This window comes from Ambystoma mexicanum, chromosome 5q (genome assembly GCF_040938575.1).
Source record: "Ambystoma mexicanum isolate Mex_15411 chromosome 5q, UKY_AmexF1_1, whole genome shotgun sequence".
Taxonomy (NCBI): Eukaryota; Metazoa; Chordata; class Amphibia; order Caudata; family Ambystomatidae; genus Ambystoma; species Ambystoma mexicanum.
The window spans coordinates 822,026,983-822,049,158 of record NC_090933.1 but is presented as its reverse complement, the minus strand read 5'-3'; the positions used below and the strand labels follow the sequence as shown (position 1 = coordinate 822,049,158).

Genomic DNA, 22,176 nt, shown 5'->3' with positions numbered 1-22,176 from the left:
GCGACCAGAGAAATAGATTGTATGTGGAAGATCGAGACAACAACTGCGGATTCTTTGTAACCCAGAATGTAATAGAAACCCTTTATCATATCATGATAAAATGCCACCGCTCCACAAACCACAAGATTGGGAATGTTCGTAGGATTTGTAAATGACCAAAACTGGTTACACATGGATGAATTCTGGTATAGATTGATTAGTGGGGAAATATTGATTTGACAATAGCCATAGTAAACTTTTTAAGAATGTTAAATTTGATTATAAATGTGTACATATGAAAGGAACTTTGTATAATTTTAAGGATAGCATTTTTGCTAATGGACATTTCATAGACTGAATATGTAAAGATTTAATATTTTAATGGATGTCTTTAACATGTTTAATCACTTTGTATAAAGTTTGAATAAACCAATACAATAAATAAACACATGAATAAAAAAGATCATTTTCACTGCCAATATCCAGTAAATAGTGACCCGTAAAGAAAATCCTAGGGAATAGCTCAACCGTAATACTCTCAAGTCACTCATTTGCATTGCCCTTCTCGTTCTCCTTGAACTGCTACAATCTATATTCTGCCTGAGAAATGGAACTTAAAGAACCCTTTCCAGATTCTGAAACCTAGATGCTGAAGACTGGAGAAATGCATGCCTTCTGGAAATACTGAAATGAATCGCATCATTCCACCTAGTGGCGCATAGGACCCTGATGTTTATTTAAACCTCTGAAATAGCCAGATTGGCAGACTGTTCACTTTCTTAAACCCCCCTTTCCTGACCAGCCACTCCAAGTAACCCCTATTCCCACCCTACTGCCTCCAGTTCCTTTGGAGTTCACACAAGTTATGTTGTTCTCTTCAAAATCTCCCAGTCTATCCCCAACAAAACTGGTCCACACAACACCTTGAAAAGTTCCTCCCTGATTTTGTAATATGGAAGGCTAGACACTTCCTCAAACGCAATGCCTTTGAACCAGAATTGCTGTTTCTTAACTCCAAATAACATTTCTGCCCTTGGACTACACTCCCTTCCCAACCTTTCCTAGCGACCAGAATGTTCCCAAGTGTGAAAGCCAAATACTTAGGGCACCTTTCTATTAGTCATTACGTTCAGCAGTCCCGTTATATCAGTGGTCAGCACCTTCTACCACTTATGTTGTGTCCTCTACTGACAGATAACCTTCGAACGAAAATCGTTTAACTGAGAGGATTCTATTCTGAAAAATTGGTCTGGCACATTTTCAGATCTCCACCAGACTGGCATATGGGAAGAACCGTGAGGAGAGAATTAACCCCAACCTGAGGACATGCCAATGGCTGTTCTGAATTACACTCGGGCTCATCCATCATTGCATCCAAGCAAAATCCCCATGTTAGCGCACATATAGCACTGTGCTATAAGATACTCCCTCCACTCTCCTATTTAAATAGCCAGCACATTCCCAGAACAGCTCCAAAAAGTACAAGCAGCTTCATGTTCCAGGAATGACCACTCAAAGGAAAATGATGCAGTCTTCAGAAAGAATCTGAAAGCACAATGATTGTTTTCTTTATTCCACGATCTCTCATCGGATAGTGAATAGAGAGCAATATATGCAACCCTCCTGTCTCACTTCTAATATTTGTTTTGTTTGGTGGGGCTGGCAGGTTATTGACATCTATGATTTGAAATGCAGGAAAGTAATATCAAACATATCAATTGTGCACTTTTATATTACGTCTCACATTTGGTGTTAATGGTAAAACTGGAAGTATAATGAAGATACCTCTTATTTTCCTGCCAATCACATTACAGGTGTGGCGCTATTTAGCACCATTTGCATTCCAAGGGAATAACACTAGAGGTAAATACCACCTGTTTAAGGGTGGAATATCGCAATGGGAATACCTCCAATGTTTACTCCAATTCTTACTTCCAAACAGCAAGGGGAGGTGCACACTGTAGAAGGTCCACTGAATGTCATTAAGTTACTTTTCCTGTAGTAAAGAGAAGTGCATGAACTTCCTTTTACTTTAGGAGAAAATGTTCTTCATGTGGACCCCAAAGGGGGATGAAAACGCGGTTATCTCTTATACACTCCTGCTAACCCCCCTTTGCAATGTAATGCAGAGAAAGGTCAAGAATGACACTTCTCTGCATTATTAAATAGGTGCAGCAGAAGTAGGATCACAATTGTCATCCTCAAGATGAGGGTTGGAATTGGAAACAAAATGTGTTTAAAATAATGCATGCAGAGGGGGATCGAGGGGAGTTCAAAGAAGATTGGGATCTGGATCTAGGCTTTCTTAAAAACAACTACTGTATAAACTGGTGCCCACAGCGACTTAGAATGCTGGATTGGATGTTATATCTAAGACAAGATGTATAGGTGAATATTGGACGTTGACATGCAAAGGCTGGCTGCTGTGGCGCGGGGGATGAAGGGAGTAGGGTCAGTGCATAGAAGGGTTGGGGGCGTTTGTTTTCTGTATTGTTTTGAAAAATGCTCAATAAAAAAATGTTTAAAAAAAAAATGAATGCATGCAAATTTAATGAAATACCACAGGCAGTATTTCGGTATTTCATTGAAAACCAATCCATTATCTCCCTACAATCCCTATGCAATCTGGCAGGGTGCGTAGCATTACCACTGGTTGTAGTATTAACTGTGTCAAATGGTAATCTGGCCAAAATCCTGCTGAAGCTGTAATGAGGACAGTCTGTATACTTGCATAGTCAAAACACCAGATCTATTGCACATGTAAAATGCGGTTCTTGCTGTAGAAATATAATGACCATATAATGATCACGCGACCATTCTGACTTCTTTGCCTCCTGTCAGAGTTCCAGAGAAAATCTAACCTTTCTTCACTATTGTTTTCTTTAGACTGACAGAAAAGAAATGAAGAAACACTACTGGAGCTCGTCAAAATGTCAGGTGGGTATGCTTACATTTCTATGACTGATTCTCAGGGACACCTGGTGAGCTGGAATCTAAGCTGAAACATGGTTAATGGGATCAAGGAGAGAGCAACTTGGCGAAGACCTAATAACTAGAGCAATGTTTCATTTGTTAGCGCTCAGGGTGGTCACGGGAAAGTGGTGGCATAATGAGTGACCTGTCCTGTCCTCTCTATATCACTGCCACTGAAGACTTGTTACACTTTTTATTTTTTTGGCCAGCATATGCCCATATTGGGCAAAGCACTTTAAAAGTATTACTGCACAAATTGCACTTCAGGCCATTCAGACCTGCCTTGTATTTTATACTGTTAGCTATCTGCGTTAATGGCATGGGGTCTACTCTCATGTTTGCGACGTGCCTTAAAACAGAGAGATTTGTTAATGAAATTATGCTAAATATGTGTCTGCTATCTTTTATCGCTTGCTTCTCTAATTCTGTCTTAAACTATTTTCATTGGCTTTTACCATTTAATGTATTTTCTTGTGTATGTTTATTGCTGTTGATGAATATACATTATGAATAACTTATTATCTGAATAAAGTTTTTGACTGACTGATTAGTTCAAAATAAATAAAGCCTAAGGCACTGCAAATGCCACAGACTGAGCTATTCTCTGTCTGGCAAAAACGTTTCAAAGTACTTAAATAGTAAAACATAACCTGAGGCACAATATTTCGTTGTATAAAGCACACTTAGGAAGAATCATAGGTTAGCATTTCCTCATGCTGGTTAACGCTCAGGTTGTCCAGGACAGGAGCTATTATGGCTCCCACTGCTGTACCCTCTATTTGCATACAGTACTGTCCGTTTAAATGTGAAATAGTAAAGGCAGTTTCAATTGGTTGTGATATAGAGTTAGTTGGAGCTTCAAGATGTTGTTTTACTTTCTGAAGGGCTGCAATTTGTCAATATGTGATATGTGTTATGTCTTTCACGCAGACAAGCACAAAGTCTGGTAGGTGTAAATATAAGGTCTCTTTATTTCTCGGTTAACAGGTACAGAAAGTCCAGTCCCTCCAACCTCCTCCTCTTCCTTTTCAAATCAATTTCCTTCCCATTCCACATTCTCTTGCTCCAATGTTCTACATTCTATGTGCTGCCTGAACTTTCCACCAGTAATCACTATATAGCACCCTTACATTAATCATCACACTTTCTCATGCAATCACACACCTACAGTATACCTTCCCCACCAGGCCTAGTCAGAATGGAAACTCTTTGTTTGTTCCATATCTCTCCATTCTCCAACCTCACTGAACTCCCTGTATCTTGTTTAACCAGAGAAGATTTTGCAAATAGTGGAATCTATTTGCTCACTTGTCTACCAAACCTCATCTTCACCATCACTCAAGCTCACCTCACACACACAATTCATTTTGTCGTACCTTAACGTGGCTTTTTGTTGACTCTCCATAATCCTCATTCTTACACCTCATCTGGCACCTCTGCTTCTCCCCGACCCGGATTCAATATGGTGTTAGCTTTCCTCCTACGAAGCACTTCAAAAGGCGATACTCCAATAGTGTTATGTGGGGCTAGTCTATATTGAAAACCTCTTTGCATCACAGCAGGTACCCAATCACTGCCTGTCACCATTGTTGTTCTAACTGTATCCATAAGAGTTATTTTAAACCTCTCCACCATAGTGTTTCCCTTAAGACTGTACAACACTGTTGTCACATGCTGCACCCCAATCTCATGCAAAAAGTCTTCAATTTTTCTTGGCAAAAATTGAGGATCATTGTCAGGTGCAATCCTACGGGTAAAACCCTCTTTCCAAAATATTGATTTCAAGAACTGCACCACTCTCCTCGCGCCAATGTCCCTCACCACAAACACCTCAGGCCCCTTAGACAACATGTCTATCTCCAAAATCACGTAGCTCCCTTGTGCCCCTCGTATTGCCGGAGGGCCCAATATATTTACAGATACACATCCCACAGGGAACTGGAAACATCCACCAAATTCATTGGTGGCACCCTAGATTCCAACAAATTGTAAGTATTCTGACAACTCTCACATTCCCTTCGACTGTTCTACATCTGCATCCAACCCTGGCCACCGATATTCTTGTGTGTTCAATCTTTAGTTTTACAAATTCCCAAATACCGCTCATGGGTAATCCTTATGACCGTTGCTCCAATCCCTACTTGCACCACTGCATGGTGCCTTTCAATCAACCTCCCTGTCTCTATGCTCAGTTTATTCTCAATCGTCCTGAATGCCTTATATACATCAAAGAGGGAGCAACTTGGCGAAGACCTAAAAAGAAGGGCAGGGCAATGTTGAATTTGTTAGCGCTCAAAGTGGACATGAGAAAGTGGTGACACAATGAGTGATCTGTGCGGCCAATCATGCGGCCAATCTCTGTGCACAAACTCTATCATCCTTTTGTATATCTCATAACTCTCACAGCATTCAATCCACTCCTTCTCCCTCACCACTGTGGAATTCACAAATATTTCACCTTCAATCTCACTCATAACTCGCTCCTATCCCTCTTCAACCCCAGTGATATCTTCCACACCATTTCTGGATAACGCATCCACCATGGTACTGCATTCTCCCTTAATGTACTCCACTTCAAAGTGTAACCCCAAAATTCCTGTAATACACTCGACTATTCACCTTGATTTTGTTTCTAATCCTTTTCCGTTGAAATGTGCCACCAGAGGCTTATGATCAATCACAATAGAGAACTTCCTTCCTCACAAATATCTCTTGAATCTCTCCAATCAGCAGCCACAAGCCAAGGCTTCTCGATCCACTACAGAATACATTTTCTCTGCATTCCTCAAAGTGCATGAAGCAAACTCATCTGTCTGCATCTCATTCCCTTCTTGTTGCATCAGAACACACCCAAGTCCGTTTTCACTGGTTTCCATATAGAAATATACATCAAGTTCATCCCTAAAACGTTTTAATATCAAAGCCTCAATCAAGTCCTTTTTTTCTCAAACGTTTTTTTCGCTCATGCTCCTTATCCCACAGGAACCTGACATTTGTTTGCAAAAGCCCTCTTGCACTGGACTTTCTCCATTAAACATTTCACAAACTTCCCCTAGTATCCTCTCACACCTAGAAATTAGCATACCTCACACTTTCTGCTAGGACCCTTCATCCTCACTATAGCCTCCACAGGGTCCACCTTCGATTTCGTACCTTGGCCTGAAAACTCATGGCCCAAAAACTGCAATTTGTTCATCCTGAGCTTGCACTTGTCCAACGATATAGTGAAGCCTGCCTCACACAATGTATTCAAGGTATTCTTCAATCTTTCATCATGCGATTTTAGATTCTTCCCCACACCAATATGTCATGCTGATAACAGCGGATACCTTCCGCACCACCACACAAAGTATTCATAACTCTTTGGAATATTCTTGAAGCCGAAATTAAGTCAAATGCCATACTCTTTGACCTATACAGACCAAAGGGCAATATAAATGTGGTCAAAATCAATTGTGAAAAACATACCTGCACCAGAAATCGCTGCCAGCAATTCAATAGCGTAGGCAATGTGAAACGGTCCAGGATGACACTCTTATTTAGAGCCCTAAGAAATACACAAAGCCTCACCCACCGCTGCTTTATTTAAGCACCACAACAACAGCCAACGGCCTTTGCCTCAATGGGGACAAGACCGAAATCATCATTCTCGGTCAAAAAGCCACTCTAGCCTAACTCGACAACCTTTACTCCAACTTCACCACTGATAACACCACTATCCCTGTCTCCTCATCAGTGAAGACCTTAGGAATGTACATAGACTCTACCCTTTCCATGACAAGGTAGGATAGCACCCTTACCTCTGCCTCTGCCAACACCACCGAGCTTATCAATGCTATAAAACCCTACCTATCTAAACCTAACTGTCTATCAATAGCTAGAGCAACTGTTGGTGGTAAATTAGACTATTGCAACGCCCTCCTAGCAGGAACCTCTGCAAAAAATCTAAAAAGACTCCAAATCAATCAGAACACTGCCTTATGAGGAGTATTAAGTATTCTGAAAAGGGATCATATCTCTCATGCCAGGCAGGCAGCACACTGGCTCCCTGTTAAAGAACGCATCACGTTCAAAATCCTCACCCTCACACACAAATGCCTCGCCCTCACTGCTCCGGCACAGCTATTAGAGACCATCATAAAATCCACATCCACACGACCTACGAGAACCTGCTACTCCAACAAACTGTACACTCCCCATATCAACAGGGCCAAAGCAGGCGGGATCAGCTATCCCTACCTAGCCGCCAAACTATGGAACTTGCACCACAAAGCCCTCAGAGCAGAGATCTCCCTCCCTGACTTCCAAAAAAAACTGAAAACCTCTCTTTTCAACTAATCTTTGAATGCATTGTATATATTTCTTGTCTGTATCAAAAATGTAAATGTATTAATTCTGCAACTAAGATTCACTCCGTAAGAAGCGCCACTATGCCCTCGCTGTTTGCAGGCTCTAAAAATGCGAATAAAATAAAATAAATAAATAAACAGGGCTGATTCATTCTGCAGCTTCAGCTTCTTCAATGATCTCCTCCCACACCAGATACTTAAGCTCTCCTTCTATCTCTGACTTCAAAGCCAACAGAATCGTCTTTGCTTTAGCTCTCATTGGCACCGCACCAGCTTTCAGCTTGATGCAATGCACAACACCCTTTAAACATCCAGTCTTTTCTTCAAATACAGTAGGATGCATTCCTTTATTTTATGCATTTGCAGGTCCTCGCCTTCACCCTCTACCACCAATACCTGTGCAGGGTATTGTGGGTCCAGCTTGATAGCCAAATCTGGTTGCTTGTCCCAAGACAATAGGTTTCCCCCTCTGCTCATGACTCAGGCCAATCCCATCGCTCTGCACCATTTGAATTCAAAGAAGGCCTCAAACTCCCCACCATGTCAATGGGAACCTCCCCATAAGCGTGAGCTGCCATCTCCTGCAAAACACAACAGCCAAACCCAATAGGTTTCCCCTTTGCTCGTGACCTGGACGATCCCATCATTGTCACCAGCATCATGTCTTCACACACAGACGAGCACATAATCTGGTAGGTGTAAATCATTTCTGTTATTTGTCGGTTGACAGGTACAGCAGCCCCATCTCTCCAAACTCCTCCTCTCCCTTTTCAAATCATCTTCCTTCCCATTCCACTTTCTCTTGCTCCAATGTTCTACATTTTTTGGGCTGCCTGAACATTCCACCAGTAATCACTATATAACACTATACATGTATTCAGTGACTCTTTATGTATAGGTGCTAGGAACTGTTTTGCCGATTCACAAGGTAAAAGCATTCAGAAATATCTGCATGCCAGTTCTATTTTGTATTTACGATTTCATTTAGGAGACAGGTTCTGTAAGAAAGGAGATACAATTAGAGAGAATGGTTCGATAACAGATGCCATTGCTGTTACCATCACTCTTACGTGTGGAGAAAACACATATGTTTAGGATTAATGGGGGAAAACATACAGGCAGAAGTCAAAGAGCACTGGGTAATCAGATATTTAGCATCATACTTTGGAATCTGTTTGGCTTCTTCAGCTTCCAAAACAAGTGGTTGAATGGGAGACATAGGGCCTGATTCATAAACAGTTTTTCAATGGGAAACACCTTTGAATAACGTTTTGTGAGTCAAGGCAATAGGGTCCAAAATAGGATGTCTACCCACTTGGGAATAGCTCTCATGGTCTGACAGAAGACTAGATACCCTTGTAAACGGTGGTTCATTGTTATCTAATATTCCCATGCGTCTCATGATATCTCGACACAGAGGTTATTGGTTATATGTGTTCTGCTAATTGGACACATGGTATTGAGGGGTCCTCTTTTGTCGTCCTTCCTCAAGTGGGCAGATTGCATATCTTAAAATATTGTGTGTCAGTTGGTAATCTAACAATTCTTTTTTCATAAAGGTATTTTGATGTTCTATGTAAGGCCCAAGGAGAGCATGTTCTATACTAGAGTTTTCTTTGAATTGTGCGTGTTGTCGAAATCAGACACCCTTTCACCATTGAGGGCATAATTTCCTTGATTGGTGTGTAAAAGGCACTGTGCATCAAGGCAGTGCTGCATCTTTTGCTGAAATCTTGACAGTTGCATGAGCAGTAGGCGCCTAAGTGGTAGTGACGTACTCTGTCCAGAGTTGGTCAATGCAAGAAATATTCTACTCAGGATAGGCCCCTTTCAGCTTACATTATTAACTCATCAAACAGTCCTTCCACAGACCAGAGGTTGTCTGCAATTTCCATACAAACTGAAGGCCTACCACTGGCCTTCAGACTTTGGATTGTTGCACTTGGTCTGCACTTTCTCGCGTGTGGTCATCAGAGGGTTGCTTTTGGTTCACTTGATATATTTTATTATACATGTTTCTTTGTAATGTTTTATGCACATTTTTTTAATCTACTTCTAAAGGCCACACCATAAACTAAATGGCTACTAGGCACCGTATTTTCAAAGAGAAACAGGGCAGGCAGACAGTCAAATAGAACTAGGTCATTATCACTTGATTGAATAGGTAGGTTTTTTGGAATTTACAGAACCGCTGCATGAACGTGGCATGGTGAATGTTAGCAGGAAGGATGTGTGATGGCTGCTACTGAGAACCTTCTGCCCTCTCTTCTGAACTATCTATATGAGTGACATTTTAGTATCAGCTGGTCACCAGTGCATATACCTTCAGAAGGGAGATATTGCTGGATCGTTCCTTCCAATTATGACACTGTTAAGATTGTTACTTGGATTTGTCAACACATCCATACGTTGCACCTAAAAAACAAACAGACATGTATAAATCAATAGCACTGAATGATCACCGGAAGTGACGTCTCATGTTTGAGCCAATGATATCAAGATGACATCCATCAAAATAAATGCAAAATTAATAAAATAACTTCAAAGTGTCATAGAAAAGGAACAGACAGCAACAATACAGTTACAACAATCAGGTAATGAGGCCCGTCTGCAAAACATGGCAACAGAAAATTATTTCTCTTCATAGTTTTCTGAAAATGATGTGCAGTATCTGCAGCTGAAGCCAACATTTGTGGATGTTGCTTTTGTTCATTGCATTTCACGTGTATAGGCTTGGCTTTGTATTGGCTTCATGAAGAACTTGGCCAGCTCTAAGAACATGCATCCTGAATGACCGGTCATCATGTGACTATCATCGAGTGAGCTATTTGCCTCTGCAGGTGGATCAAATTCTTTTAGCATGTGCCTATTTCTGGCCGATAAACACTTTAGCAGCATTACGTCTTAGAATTTAACTCCAGGACACCTAAGGTAGTTTCTCTGTTCACTCCTTGTCTAAAATGTTCATGCCTAATAAGATCTTAAGTTATATGCATTTCTTGAATCCTCTGACATAATGATGGTCTGCAGGCCAGGTAAGTGTCTTGGGTGCTTCTTTATGAGACAAAATGGATATGGTAAAGTCGTGGGCAGAGAGACCCACAGGAAGCAGAGATATCCCTTCCACTGCTGGTTGTAACTGCCTTTGGAATCCCCCTCTCTCAGTTTGTATCATAACACACTTACCACATTGCAAATGTTCACACCACATTCAATCAGGAGAGATTCTCCTACTGGAATGTGGAATGGGCAATGGATGATTATTCACATATAACACACCTCCCTCCTTTGAACACTTCGACCAGCCAAATCTGTTGGCCCCCATGTTCATGGGCTGCTTACTTTACCCTTATTCCACACTCTTCCATCATCGGTGATAACCACATCACCTAAGTCTCTCTCCACCCTCTGTGGTCTTTAAAGCCTGCTTAGCTTCTTCAGAACATCCCTGTTTTTTTCACTTGAACAAACTTCCCTTCTTGGAAGATTCCTCTCTGCACAATCTTCATCTTTTCATGCCTCATCTACATCTTCTCTCAATCTCTGATCAGCCCACTCCACAAAGCACACACATACTAACCACGGGCAACAGACTGCCGTGTGTGGCTTACTCCTCCGCAGCACTTCAAAAGGAACCAACAGTGTGTTTGGACGGGTGCTAATCTCTACGAACACACGCTTTGCCTCAATGCTTCCTCCTAACCTTTACCTGTGCTCCTAAACGTCCTTGCAGCTTGCGGTTGAATCGATCAACTACCCTCTTGGCCTCTGGATGATACAGAGATGTTTTATATGGTGAACCACACTCATGCCTTGCACAAACTCCTCAGCCACCCTCCAAGTCAACTGAACCCCATTATCTGGTAACAATTTCCTTGGAATCACTTCCCTCTGAAAGATCATATTAAAAAAACTCACCACCGCTTTGGAATCTGCTTTCTGTACCAGCTCCACATCTACGCGGTATGAGCCTGGATCCATCACCAGTAACACATACTTCCTTCTACCCCTCTTAGGTGCCCCATCACATCCAGTGCCACAAACTTCCATGGAAGACTGGGCAATTCGAATGGCTGAAGTGGCTCTGTAAGATTCCTGAGCATTATGTCAGCTTCCCCACATAGTTCACATCCTTTCACCATATCCTCCACGTCAGTGTTTCTCCTGGGCCACCAATAATCACTCCTTACCCTCCCTTTCATCTTGGTCAGACCAAGATGACTTCCATGAGCCAATGTACCCGCTTTGCACAAAGATTATCCTTCCAGGCTCAAATGCTATTTGGCCCTGCTGAAAGAAGACAGGCAAACACTACTACTTTCTCTCCATCCTCCATTTCAGCCACATTTCTCAGTTTGTCGTTCTATGTGGCTTCCGCCCACTATTCCGTTCCCACTGCACTGCCACACAAAAAGAATAGCTGCTTGCGGGCAACATCTTCCCCAAATCTAACACATCTACTTCCTGACTATTATACCTGGACTAGAAGTCAGGTGTCACATTCTCCTTCCCAGGTACATGGTCAACTGTCGAATCATGCCTCGGTAGTGAGGTGACCCACCACACTATCCTCCATGAAATCCATTCCAATTCTCTGCTATTGAACACTCCCACCAAATACTTATGGTCAATAAATATGTGAAACTTCCTTCCCCACAGAAAACCCTTAAATATGTTCATGGCTCAGATTACACTAAGGTCTTCCTTCTCAATGACCGAATATCGTGTTTTCACACCTCTCAGTGTACTAGATGCAAATGCCACAATGCTTTCAATACCCTGATGTTTCTGCATCAACACTGCACCCAGCCCAGTTTCACTCGCATCTGTCTTCATCCAAGAATCACATTTGGCATCAAAGTTTGCCAATGCAGGAGCTCTTGCTGTTGCCCCTTTAACATCTGTAAACTCTTCTCACACTCATCCATCCAACTGAATTCAACTCCATTATGCTCCTACACCTTTTCAGAAAGTGTCTCACAAACTTGGCATATAATCCAACTAAGCCCAAGAATGATATTACTTCTTTGCTACTCCTTGGTCTCCCTAGACTCTGAATAGCAGCAACCACTTACTCCTTTGGTTTCATGTCTTCAGCACTCAGCTTGTGCACAAGATAGTTAATGGATTCAACCCTGAACTTACACTTCTCCTTCTGTAGCGTGGGCCCATATTCTGCAATAATGCTCAGTACCACCTCCAAACCCGGATCAGTTCTTGCTCAGTGCCCCCAGTGACCAATATGTCATCTTGGAAGCAGACAACTCCCTTTAAACCTGTAAATAGTTAATGTATCAGCTTCTGGAAGAAGGTAGCAGTTGATATCAGCTTAAGTGGCATCCCTTTGGACCACAGTTAAACAAAAGAGGTGATGGCTGGAAGGTTTTGAATTAATCTTAACCTCTGGCAATTCCAGTGGTTCAAATTAATTCAAAACCTTCCACCCATCACTTTTTTGGTTCTCCTTTTGGACCTACTGGTCCCCTGATGTGTGATAAACATAGTGAGTTCCCTCGAGCTGGGGTGTAGTCTTACCTGGTGCTATGCCAAGGCCAGAACAAGTGTGCTAAATATCTTTGCTCCCCCCCCCGCCATCAGACTAACCAGTACAGTACAGTATCTACAAGTGAGAATTGTTCCCTGGGAGGGATTTATGTCTTTACTTCTTCAGAATACAATCCTTTGGCACATTTTCCTCTTCATTCCTTTACTTTTTCAGTCTTTCACTTCTTCTAACATTCACTTCATCATTACAGGGGGAAACCCCATGTACTCCCTGTAAAGACTGGAGGGGGGTTATCTGTACTCCTGGCCTCTAAATGGCAGAGTAGAAGCACAGAGCACCTCAGCCAAAATTCTCTATAGGGTAGCTATGGACAAGCAATCAAGGCTTAAACTCTCAGGAGGTGATGCGGGCTGGTTATTAAGTGCAGTGTAGTCCCCGAGCCCCCACAAAGGAATGTCCACACACTATGTTATGTGATTATGTGATAACACAATTCTTTATATAAATAAGGTTCAGAATTGTAAGTGATTTCAATCCGGCACACACCCAAGTCAAGCCCAGCATGTAGTGCGCAATTGAAACCCTTATTTATTGTTATCTATAAGTTCAATATTCCGAACGATATAACACTCATATCACACCCTTCTCCTGGAACACCCCCCCCCCCGCCCTGTCACACTGAACCAGGAATCAGGCAAGGGTAAATATTTATTTATGTATATAGAATTCAAATCACAATATATTTTAATAAGTAAACAACAATCACCAATGGGGTTACAGAACCCTGAATAATATCTTTAATACACTAGGAATCAAGTAATGAGCACAAAAACAAATGCAGCACAGAAAAGAAATACTTTTGTGTTGGTTTAGAACAGATGGCACTATGGTTAGAGGTTCCCCCTGCAACACCCCTCAACCCACCAATGGGCAATGTAAAGAGATGTGAAGAGAGAGCAGGTATTCAGGAATAGCACAAATCAAACAATATCAGTCCCACCTTCCCCCTTCAAACATAAGAGAAAAACGGAATTGACTTTTCACTGTCAGAATGGCTTTGCAATTGTCTTTGGAATTGACTGAGCAAAAACACCAAATGTGGGGGAAAATACTTAAATTGTTATAAATTCCTATGGGGGCCACTTTGAACAGTTGCAAACAATCACCAGCAATGATTTAGTCCAAAGAAAACATGTGAAATCTCAAAGTTCAAGTCGGAAACAATTCACACAATTCAAATAAAGCTAATTCACACGTGTAAAAACCTTTCATAATTTCAATGCGCGGCAAACTTTTCCTTGCATGATATTCGCAATAACGGTTTTGGGTTCTATCGATAGCTATGGATGTTAGGTACAAAGAGGAGTTGAAATTTCGTTTCTATCATAAGAACTGAGGGAGTTATAGAGGTTTTAGTGAGAGTCGTTTTTGCAATTTAGGCGCGAGAATGGAAAACAGAAATGCACTTTGAAAATGAGATGAGTTTCTTACACTAGATTATAACTATGAAAAAGAGGATGCCACATATGAATCTTCACAGTTACGTGGCCAGCTGTTAGGCGGAAACCTGTGCAGTTCCCTCTGGGACCACTGCAAAAGATTTAGGACTACAGGTGTTTGGCGGTGAACCCACTTGGTAGCAGTCTGTACCACACAGATTCACTTGGTAGCTGTGGCTGAGCAGTGAGACTTCCCTCAAGAAGAGTTGAGCAGTATGTGGAGTATACAAAATAGGGCAATTCTTCCCAGCAAGACAAGCAAACACGCAACGAGGCTTAGTGTAAAGAAATTAAGGTATTTATTTATAACGAAACATCTATGAAAAACACTATGGCAAATTCACGGCAAACAAATCAAACACAATTACTCTACGAAGAAGAAACGATCAATCCCCCTAGCAATATTTCGACAAGTCTAGGTTCTACCGGCACCACTTATTTACAGACAGAGGTGTATACCGCAACCTAGATGACACTCTAATATTAGTTAGGACGGGAGAGAAAAAGATAGGCAGGTTACGAAATTAACATAGTTCAATACTTCATGGGCAAAATGTACGGTAAGAAGGCAAGAACCACAATAGATCATAAAGTTCAGAGGCCAGGCCCACTCGGAGAGAGGCAAGGCGATATGTCCCAAAAAGTCTATAGTGGAGATGCATTCAAGTCTTTGTAGCAAATTGTTTCGGCAGATTGAACCAGTTCAGAACAATAAATGAGAAAAGTTTGGAGGCCACCCAACGGAAAGGAGAGGATTAAGACACGTCACTCGAACCGATCGAAAGGGAAGCCAGGCGGACACGGTACCTTGTTGTGGAGGGCAGCTCCGGCGGGGGCAGTTGTTCCTGGTGGTGGATGCACGTCGGGTCTTTGCCAAGAGTAGAGATGATCTCGTTGTCGAAGAAAAGTGAAGTCCGGTGCACCACCAGGGAAGAGACCAGCCGCGGAGTGCTCCGTCACAAGGCACCACCTTTTGGTCGCGGTACAGGGGTAGTGGCTATCCGGTTGCCGCGGTGCTCTGCACGTGCAATTCGACCACTGCGTCCTGAGGCGAATAAAAAGCAAAGGGGACTGGTTGTTCCCACCAGTCAGGGGAAGAGACTCTCCGGCAGGGAGATCTCCTCTGTCGTCGGGAAGTGGTGAGTCGGTTCCGCAGGGCTCCACCGGAGGTGTCATCGTGCAGGTCGGCTCAGCGTTACCCTCGTCGGATTCTTAGGTCCTATGGCGACTTCTGAAGATCCAGTCCCAAAAGCCCTGCTTTTATGCAGAAAACCCCCATTCATTCAGCCTAGCTGTCAATCAACACATGCTAAGTGGTGAGCGGGAAGGCTCACCACTTGGGCCAATCACTCCAGAGTGCGACCGGAGTTGGCAAGACAACTCGGTCCAGGGTGCCTAAACCCCCTCCCACACCCCTGTGGTAACCCAGACAGAATGGCACCACTTTGGAGGGTCTCTGAACAGAGCCCGCCAAAAGTGGAACAAAGGGCTCGACCTTTGGTTTAGGAGTCACAGAGACGAACACAGACGCCATTTTACAAACCGAGTTCTGGCAGAAAATACCATCCGATAAACTTATTTAAGATAAGTAGATTGGTGGTACGTTAGAGATTAACGAGAAAAAGTATCAATCTCCAACAATGGGACGAATCCCATAGGGTTATGTTCGGGGTCGAACCTAACAAGTAGTTTCCACTGCCACCAGCCAAAACTCGATGAGGGGGGACGGGACAGTGCCCCCTCGAGTAACAGATCCAGGAGTAATCGAATTACCCCTACTAGTACGTCCACAATAAGATGGTTTGTACTAGTCCTGTTAGTAAATTTAGGTCTAGTAAAGCCAATGGTGACTTTACATGCCCGTGGAGACAGTAGTCAGTCCCCGGGTATGGAGTCTATGGTGGAGGTCCGCTAGGATGCCCCAGTGTTACGGAACATAGGGTGCGGTATAACACACATAGAAAAACATATGAGACCCTCTGGAGTAAAAGACCCCATAGCCCATAGAACACATTGACATTCAAAGGAATTACACACATTCATGTCCAAGAGTGGGAGGAAAAGAGTCTCACTCTTGGCAGGATGGAAAAAAACAAACTCCAGAAATCCAGCAAAGCTGCTGGGGGACTCACTAGGTTAGGCAATTCAGCCTAAACAGAGAATTCTCCCTAACACCGGCGTAACCCTTCATGTGGTGGATACTCAATTTCTTTTTGGGAATTTACTTGAGTTACTCAAAATCACTAATGACTTATGATTTTATCAAACAAATGAGGGAAAATCAGCGCAAAAAAGGTTCTGACAATACTATGGGCCTCATTACGACCCTGGCGTTGGACCATGGTGCTATTAGCACCATAGTCCATGCCGGATTCCGCCATGGTGGATGGCGGAATTACTGCCCCATTACAAGGTTGGTGGGGCGGTAATTCCCCATTCACCATGGCCCCTTCCCCATTCCCATTTTTGGCCCATAGGGCACAATGGGAATGGGGAAGGCACTAATTACGGCACCGTAAATTACGGTGCCGTAATTATCACCAAGTTCCCTTAGCGGGTTGGGCTTTAATGCCTGCAAAAAGCAGGCGTTAAAGTGTGAATTGGGCGTTAAGGGTTTAACGGCGCCGCAGCCTTTTACGGCGTCGTTAACCCCTTAACGCCAGGGTTGTAATGAGGCCCTATGATTCTGAATTTACAGATAGGATGGGTTTGAGATTGGGATCATACAATGCCGATATGTTAAGGTCACTTTTCTTCGTATTAATACTCACAGAATAAGTTATTAAATTGGACTGTCAGTTCTGCACATGGATTGGATCTGGTCTAGGAAGAACAGCACATCAGGCACGGGACTGGATCAGCTAGGCCAGTCATCGGATTTGCACGGAATCTGCCCTCCTTGTTTGTGGATATTTCAATCAGCTGGATAGCGAGTTCCTCAGGCAAGCCTTGTGGTAGCCAGCCAGAGAGTTTCAGGATATTAGTTCAAAAGGCCTTCTCACCCCACAGCACTTCACTGGGTTGCAAGAATAAGTTTGAGGATTAGGCCTTGCAGAAAGTCAATAGTTTTCTACTGCTGGCAAGAGTCTTGGCATCTGGATCTGGAAGGATGTTAAAGGCTGGATGTAGAATGCTGGATCAGAGTGCTTCGCCGGAATCAGGAAAGTGAGTGGATCAGTGAGTCCCTATGTGTTGTCAGCTGTCTCTATGTATCCTTTCAAATGACATCACAAAATAGGTGTATGGGCCGGCTTAGCTAAACTTGCCCCTGTGAGCTGTTATTGGATCAAAACTTCATCTCTGCCTTGCATTTGAGTGATTGGATCAAGGCTGGATGATGATGTCACATTTTATGGTTTGCTATACAGTTCTTGGAAACCTCACTTTAGCCACTGGTCTCAAAATCGAATTTTATACTAAATACACATTTCTGCATTGGTCACCTTTACACAAATCACACACAAAGATTCCATTATTTTATGTAGCATATGTTCCTCAAAATCCCGCAGCTGTGGGATCTTGTTTCAACTTTCTACAGAATTTTGTCCTTTTCGCTATGAACACAATTTCCAAACTTTATGCAAATTTCACAAATGTGTGTGTTTAACATAGGGATGTGTGTGTAAATTTTCACAATTCTAGGATCAATACCGTTGACATAAAACCACATATATTGCCATTCCTGTCCAGAACATGTCACACAGTTCTGCCGCCTCTTAAAATGTGCAGCCAGAAACTAGATTAACAACTCTGTCCTTTTTATATTTTTCACCACTTGTAATCACAAGTTATGAGTCTTTAAAAATTGTTCTTTGTTCATTCTTAACAGCAAATGGTACACCCCTTTTTCTCTCTCTGGAGTCCAGGAGCATCCCCTCCTTGGGGAAATTCCTTCCAGGAGCCATTTACGACCCTCTCACGCCTCCGTTTCCTGGGATGAAGGGTCTTCTATTGTTCAGTCTCTTTCTGTAGACAAAAGTCTGGGTTAACCCACAATTATCATCTCCCGTGAGTTTCAGCTGAGAGAATTTCCCTCCCCCTGGGAGAAACCTGTTTGTCCACTTCCCAGGGGTTGCAGCTCAGCCAAGCTAATTTATTCTTAATTAAAGATCCAGGAAAAAAACAAACTTGTTGCATCAAACATAAATACATTGCTTTCTTAGCTTTAACTCTGTGGGATAAAAAGCAACTGAGATCCTTTTTAGGTTTGCTAATCCGGCAGACTTTTTAGTTTAGATCACTTAAAAGTTTCATCAGTAACTCATCTGACAGCTGGCATTCACAAGTAGGCCTAGGTACTGCACCCAGATTCTGACAGGGGCTTTCATTTTACAGCCAATCCAGTTTGTCTGATGAATGTTTTTCTCTTCACATTAGGACTTTGTATGTCCGCAATGCTTCATTAGATTACATGAATTTTAGCGGCAAGCAAGATTTTGAATGTTGAGAAGAAGTGTGTTAAAGGCATTTTGGAGTTTTAAGCAACAAAGCAAATGTCATTTATAGGCACATTTTGGAGTTTCATTTGCAAAACGCTGCTTCTCCCTCTGCACTGTGTTTGCTGGTCATGGAGCCCACTAGCACATTTTCTGCAGGGTGTACTCTATTCCACCATGCATGCACCATGGGTGGCAGGTTGTGCATCCATCTTTTTGCGGTTTTTGTAGGTTTTTGGCATGCACAAGAGTTTTGCCGCCATTGTTGCAGTTCTTTGCACCATAACTAGCAGGGTGATGCCACATAGCACTGCAAAGTGGGTCAGTACATCCCACAGACTATATACACAATCAATAACACATTTTGAACTCTGGCAATTCTAATATGGTAAATATGTACAATGTCTATGTGGTACCACAGTTAAATCTTGACTCCTTTAAAATGTACCAACTGCTGACAGTTTCAATGGCATACAAAACAAAGTACAGTTAATCAACAATAGACATAAGAAGAAAGGAAAGTTGGGTTAAACAAATGGCAGAATACTTTGTCTCTACCAAAGACACAGTTCTGTGTGAGGATTGCCGCACCTGGGCAACCTGTAAATAAAGTGTATCAACAAGCACAGTCGATATATGTTTAAGATAGTCTTGTTCCCTGCTAAGAATATTCTACTACCCAAATGTACATGGTTTAGCAGAGTTGGTTGATGGTTTGTCGACGGATCCCTCTTGAGTGGACTCCCTTTAAAGCAGGAGCCATGGGTCGTCGAGATTCCTACGAAGAATGAGAACACAGTTGTGGAGGGTGCAACTTCGATATTTGCGGTGCTCGCCGACGATCGGTCGTGGATGTCCTGTGAAGAGTGCACCTCAATGACAAGAGTTTGTTGCTGCAAAGCAGTTAGATGGAGAACGTAGGCCCAGCAAGGGCGTCAGGTCATTGGCATTAGCGTCAGCGATCGAGACTCGACCACGGTTAGCTTTCGGATCTTCGTCATTCTGTGTCTTTGTGGACTTCGGGTGGCAGGAAATACACTTGTGGATTTTCCTCGGTTCGTCTACAACCTCTACTTTCTCATTCGGGACAAAGCGGTCGAAGGTAATGGCATGGCAGTCCTTGGTTTAAAGGCTCTTAGGCAATTGAGCATTGCGGCTCCAGTTGACAAGTTTACAACGGCCCTCCGATCCTCGGTGGACAGTAATGGTCGTCAACAGCCTCAACGTCCTAGTGCTTACTTCAATGTTTCTCGGCAGACCCTGTCTCCGGTCGGCAGCCTTTCGAGGACTGACTTCCAGGGTGCCTTGAAGAAGATCAGCATTGCACGATGTTGCCTAGTAGCTCGGGAAGAGGTCTCCTAGCCAGGTCTTCTCTTGGATCAGTTCTTGGAGACACAACAGCTTTTGAATTGTGACGATGGCAAACAGCAGCAAAACCTTCTTCTTCTAGCTGGGCTTCAAGGTTAAGCATCACGTTTCAACTTCAGCTTCTGAATGATTCGAGTCAGTGAGAGGTCCCCAGATATACTGTTCTGTCTCTCATTCACACTACTGAGCCAAGCTCAGGCAGCCAATCATTCAGAAGGGTATTTAGAAGGCAGTCAGCCAATCAAGCTCACCGTGCATTCAGGCCATTCTTCTTCATCCAGACCATCACAACTAAAGTGGATTGGGGCAAGCACCCAGCCTTTCAGCACACCACACTGCATTCATACCAGTTTCAGGCAGGGCTGTCTCATTCATTGTGTCACACACCAGAAACCAGACACCCATAACATGAAATGTATATTGGTCACGCACTCCATTCACCCACGTCCCACCCCAAGGGCGTACCCAAAACATACAGTCATTGGGAAGGCTTCAGCCAGTCTGGACTGGACTTCCCCACATTACCATCTATGGAACTTCCACCCAACAGCCAGTCAGGGGAAGGGACAGAGTCAGGGTTTCCCAGGGCTTTGGGAAAACAAGGTAACAGGCCATAGAAAGCAAGAGGCCACAGGAGCCATCTTGTCTCCTATCAGGAATCAGCTGATTCCAATGGCAGGGCCTGGGTATCCCAAAATAGAGGATACTCAGAGCACCTCTCAAATTCAGCATGGAGCTGCCCCCAGCCCATACAATGCTATGAGGGCCACACACAGGTGCCCAAAAACAAACACTAGGGGTACAGGGATGTACTCCCACCCATGGGTGCCCTAATGGTATCCCAAGGGTCTGTTCACCACAACCAAAAAGAGGAAGAACTGCACTGCCAGGAGTCCCACATGGACTCCTGTGCAGAAACCAAGATAGGAAACACCAGATAGGGGAGTACAGGACAATGGCTTGGAGGCCCTGTGCCTCCAATGCATTTCCAGCATCACACCCCTTTCTTTTCGAACCCATATTCTCCCCCTAACCCATCCTTGACCCCAACCCTAATTTTACAGCTAACCTTACCATATCCATAGTCACAATGACAATGTGAAATGCAGATAAAGTAAAGGAAAGAAGAAGTAAATGCATGACAAAGTGATTGCTGAAGTGGTAAGTGTTCAAGAAGTGTCTTGGCAAAGTAAAGGGGGATACAGGAGAATGCTAGGATGTGCCTCACTCTGGGGTGGCCGGTTCCACTTCATTCATTTAGCGGTCAACAGTCCCTACCACAGGGGCTGGCTCTCATCGTCATCCATCGAATGCACAGATTTCTGTCAGAAATCTTCAGTCTCTGCCGAGGGCGTGAAGAGGGTGAGTCACGCAATTATGAACCCAATACCTTGGGAATCCACACACTGCGGCCACACAGTCACTGCCCTGGGGTCTCTATGAGCTCATCATCACTGAAATAGTGATGGTCTTAAGCCAGTTAAGTGCCTTGGATGCTTATTTATGAATCAAAATGGGTATGTTTAAACCCTGGGTACAGAGCTGCCAAGGCAATAGAGCTCTTCCTTCCACTGCTCGTTCTAACCGCCTCTGGAATCTCCCTCTCTCAAATGGATCAAAATATGCTACTAAAATCAAATTGGGTTCTTATATCATGCTTCATGCCACCAGAGTCCAGCCTCTGAGCGCGGGACCCAGTTCTCGAACCTGTGCTGCTCATCGTTGTCTTGTTTCCAAGAGAAGTGCTTTACCCCTAGAATATCGACTGGCGAAGGCAAGAAATGTAACATGCATGTCCATGTCAAGTAGATATAAGGAGTGGATGTTTCATCATAAAACAACTAAAGTCATGTAGATTACAACATATTGGGGGTCATTCCGAGTTGGGTGGTAAGTATAGGAGAATACCGGCATGGCGTTAAGAGCGTTTCCGTGCTGGCACCAGACCGTAAAAATCGGCCTATTCTGACTTCGCGAGCACGCGCTTACCGTAATGCCGGTAATGAACGTTAGCGCCATGCCGCAAAAGTGCCCCCAAAGCCCTTACCGCCAACAAATGCACCATA

The 22,176-nt window shown here is 43.3% G+C and overlaps 1 protein-coding gene across 2 annotated transcripts in view; it reads left to right on the top strand.

Annotated features, from left to right (window-relative positions):
- Positions 1-22,176, top strand: part of CNGB3 (cyclic nucleotide gated channel subunit beta 3) — a 1,205,394-nt gene that overhangs the window by 485,549 nt on the left and 697,669 nt on the right. For both annotated transcript variants that reach the window (XM_069621307.1, XM_069621308.1), the window contains exon 8: positions 2,866-2,916. In XM_069621307.1, coding sequence (XP_069477408.1) covers positions 2,866-2,916 — 51 coding nt within the window. The remainder of the gene's footprint in view (positions 1-2,865; positions 2,917-22,176) is intronic.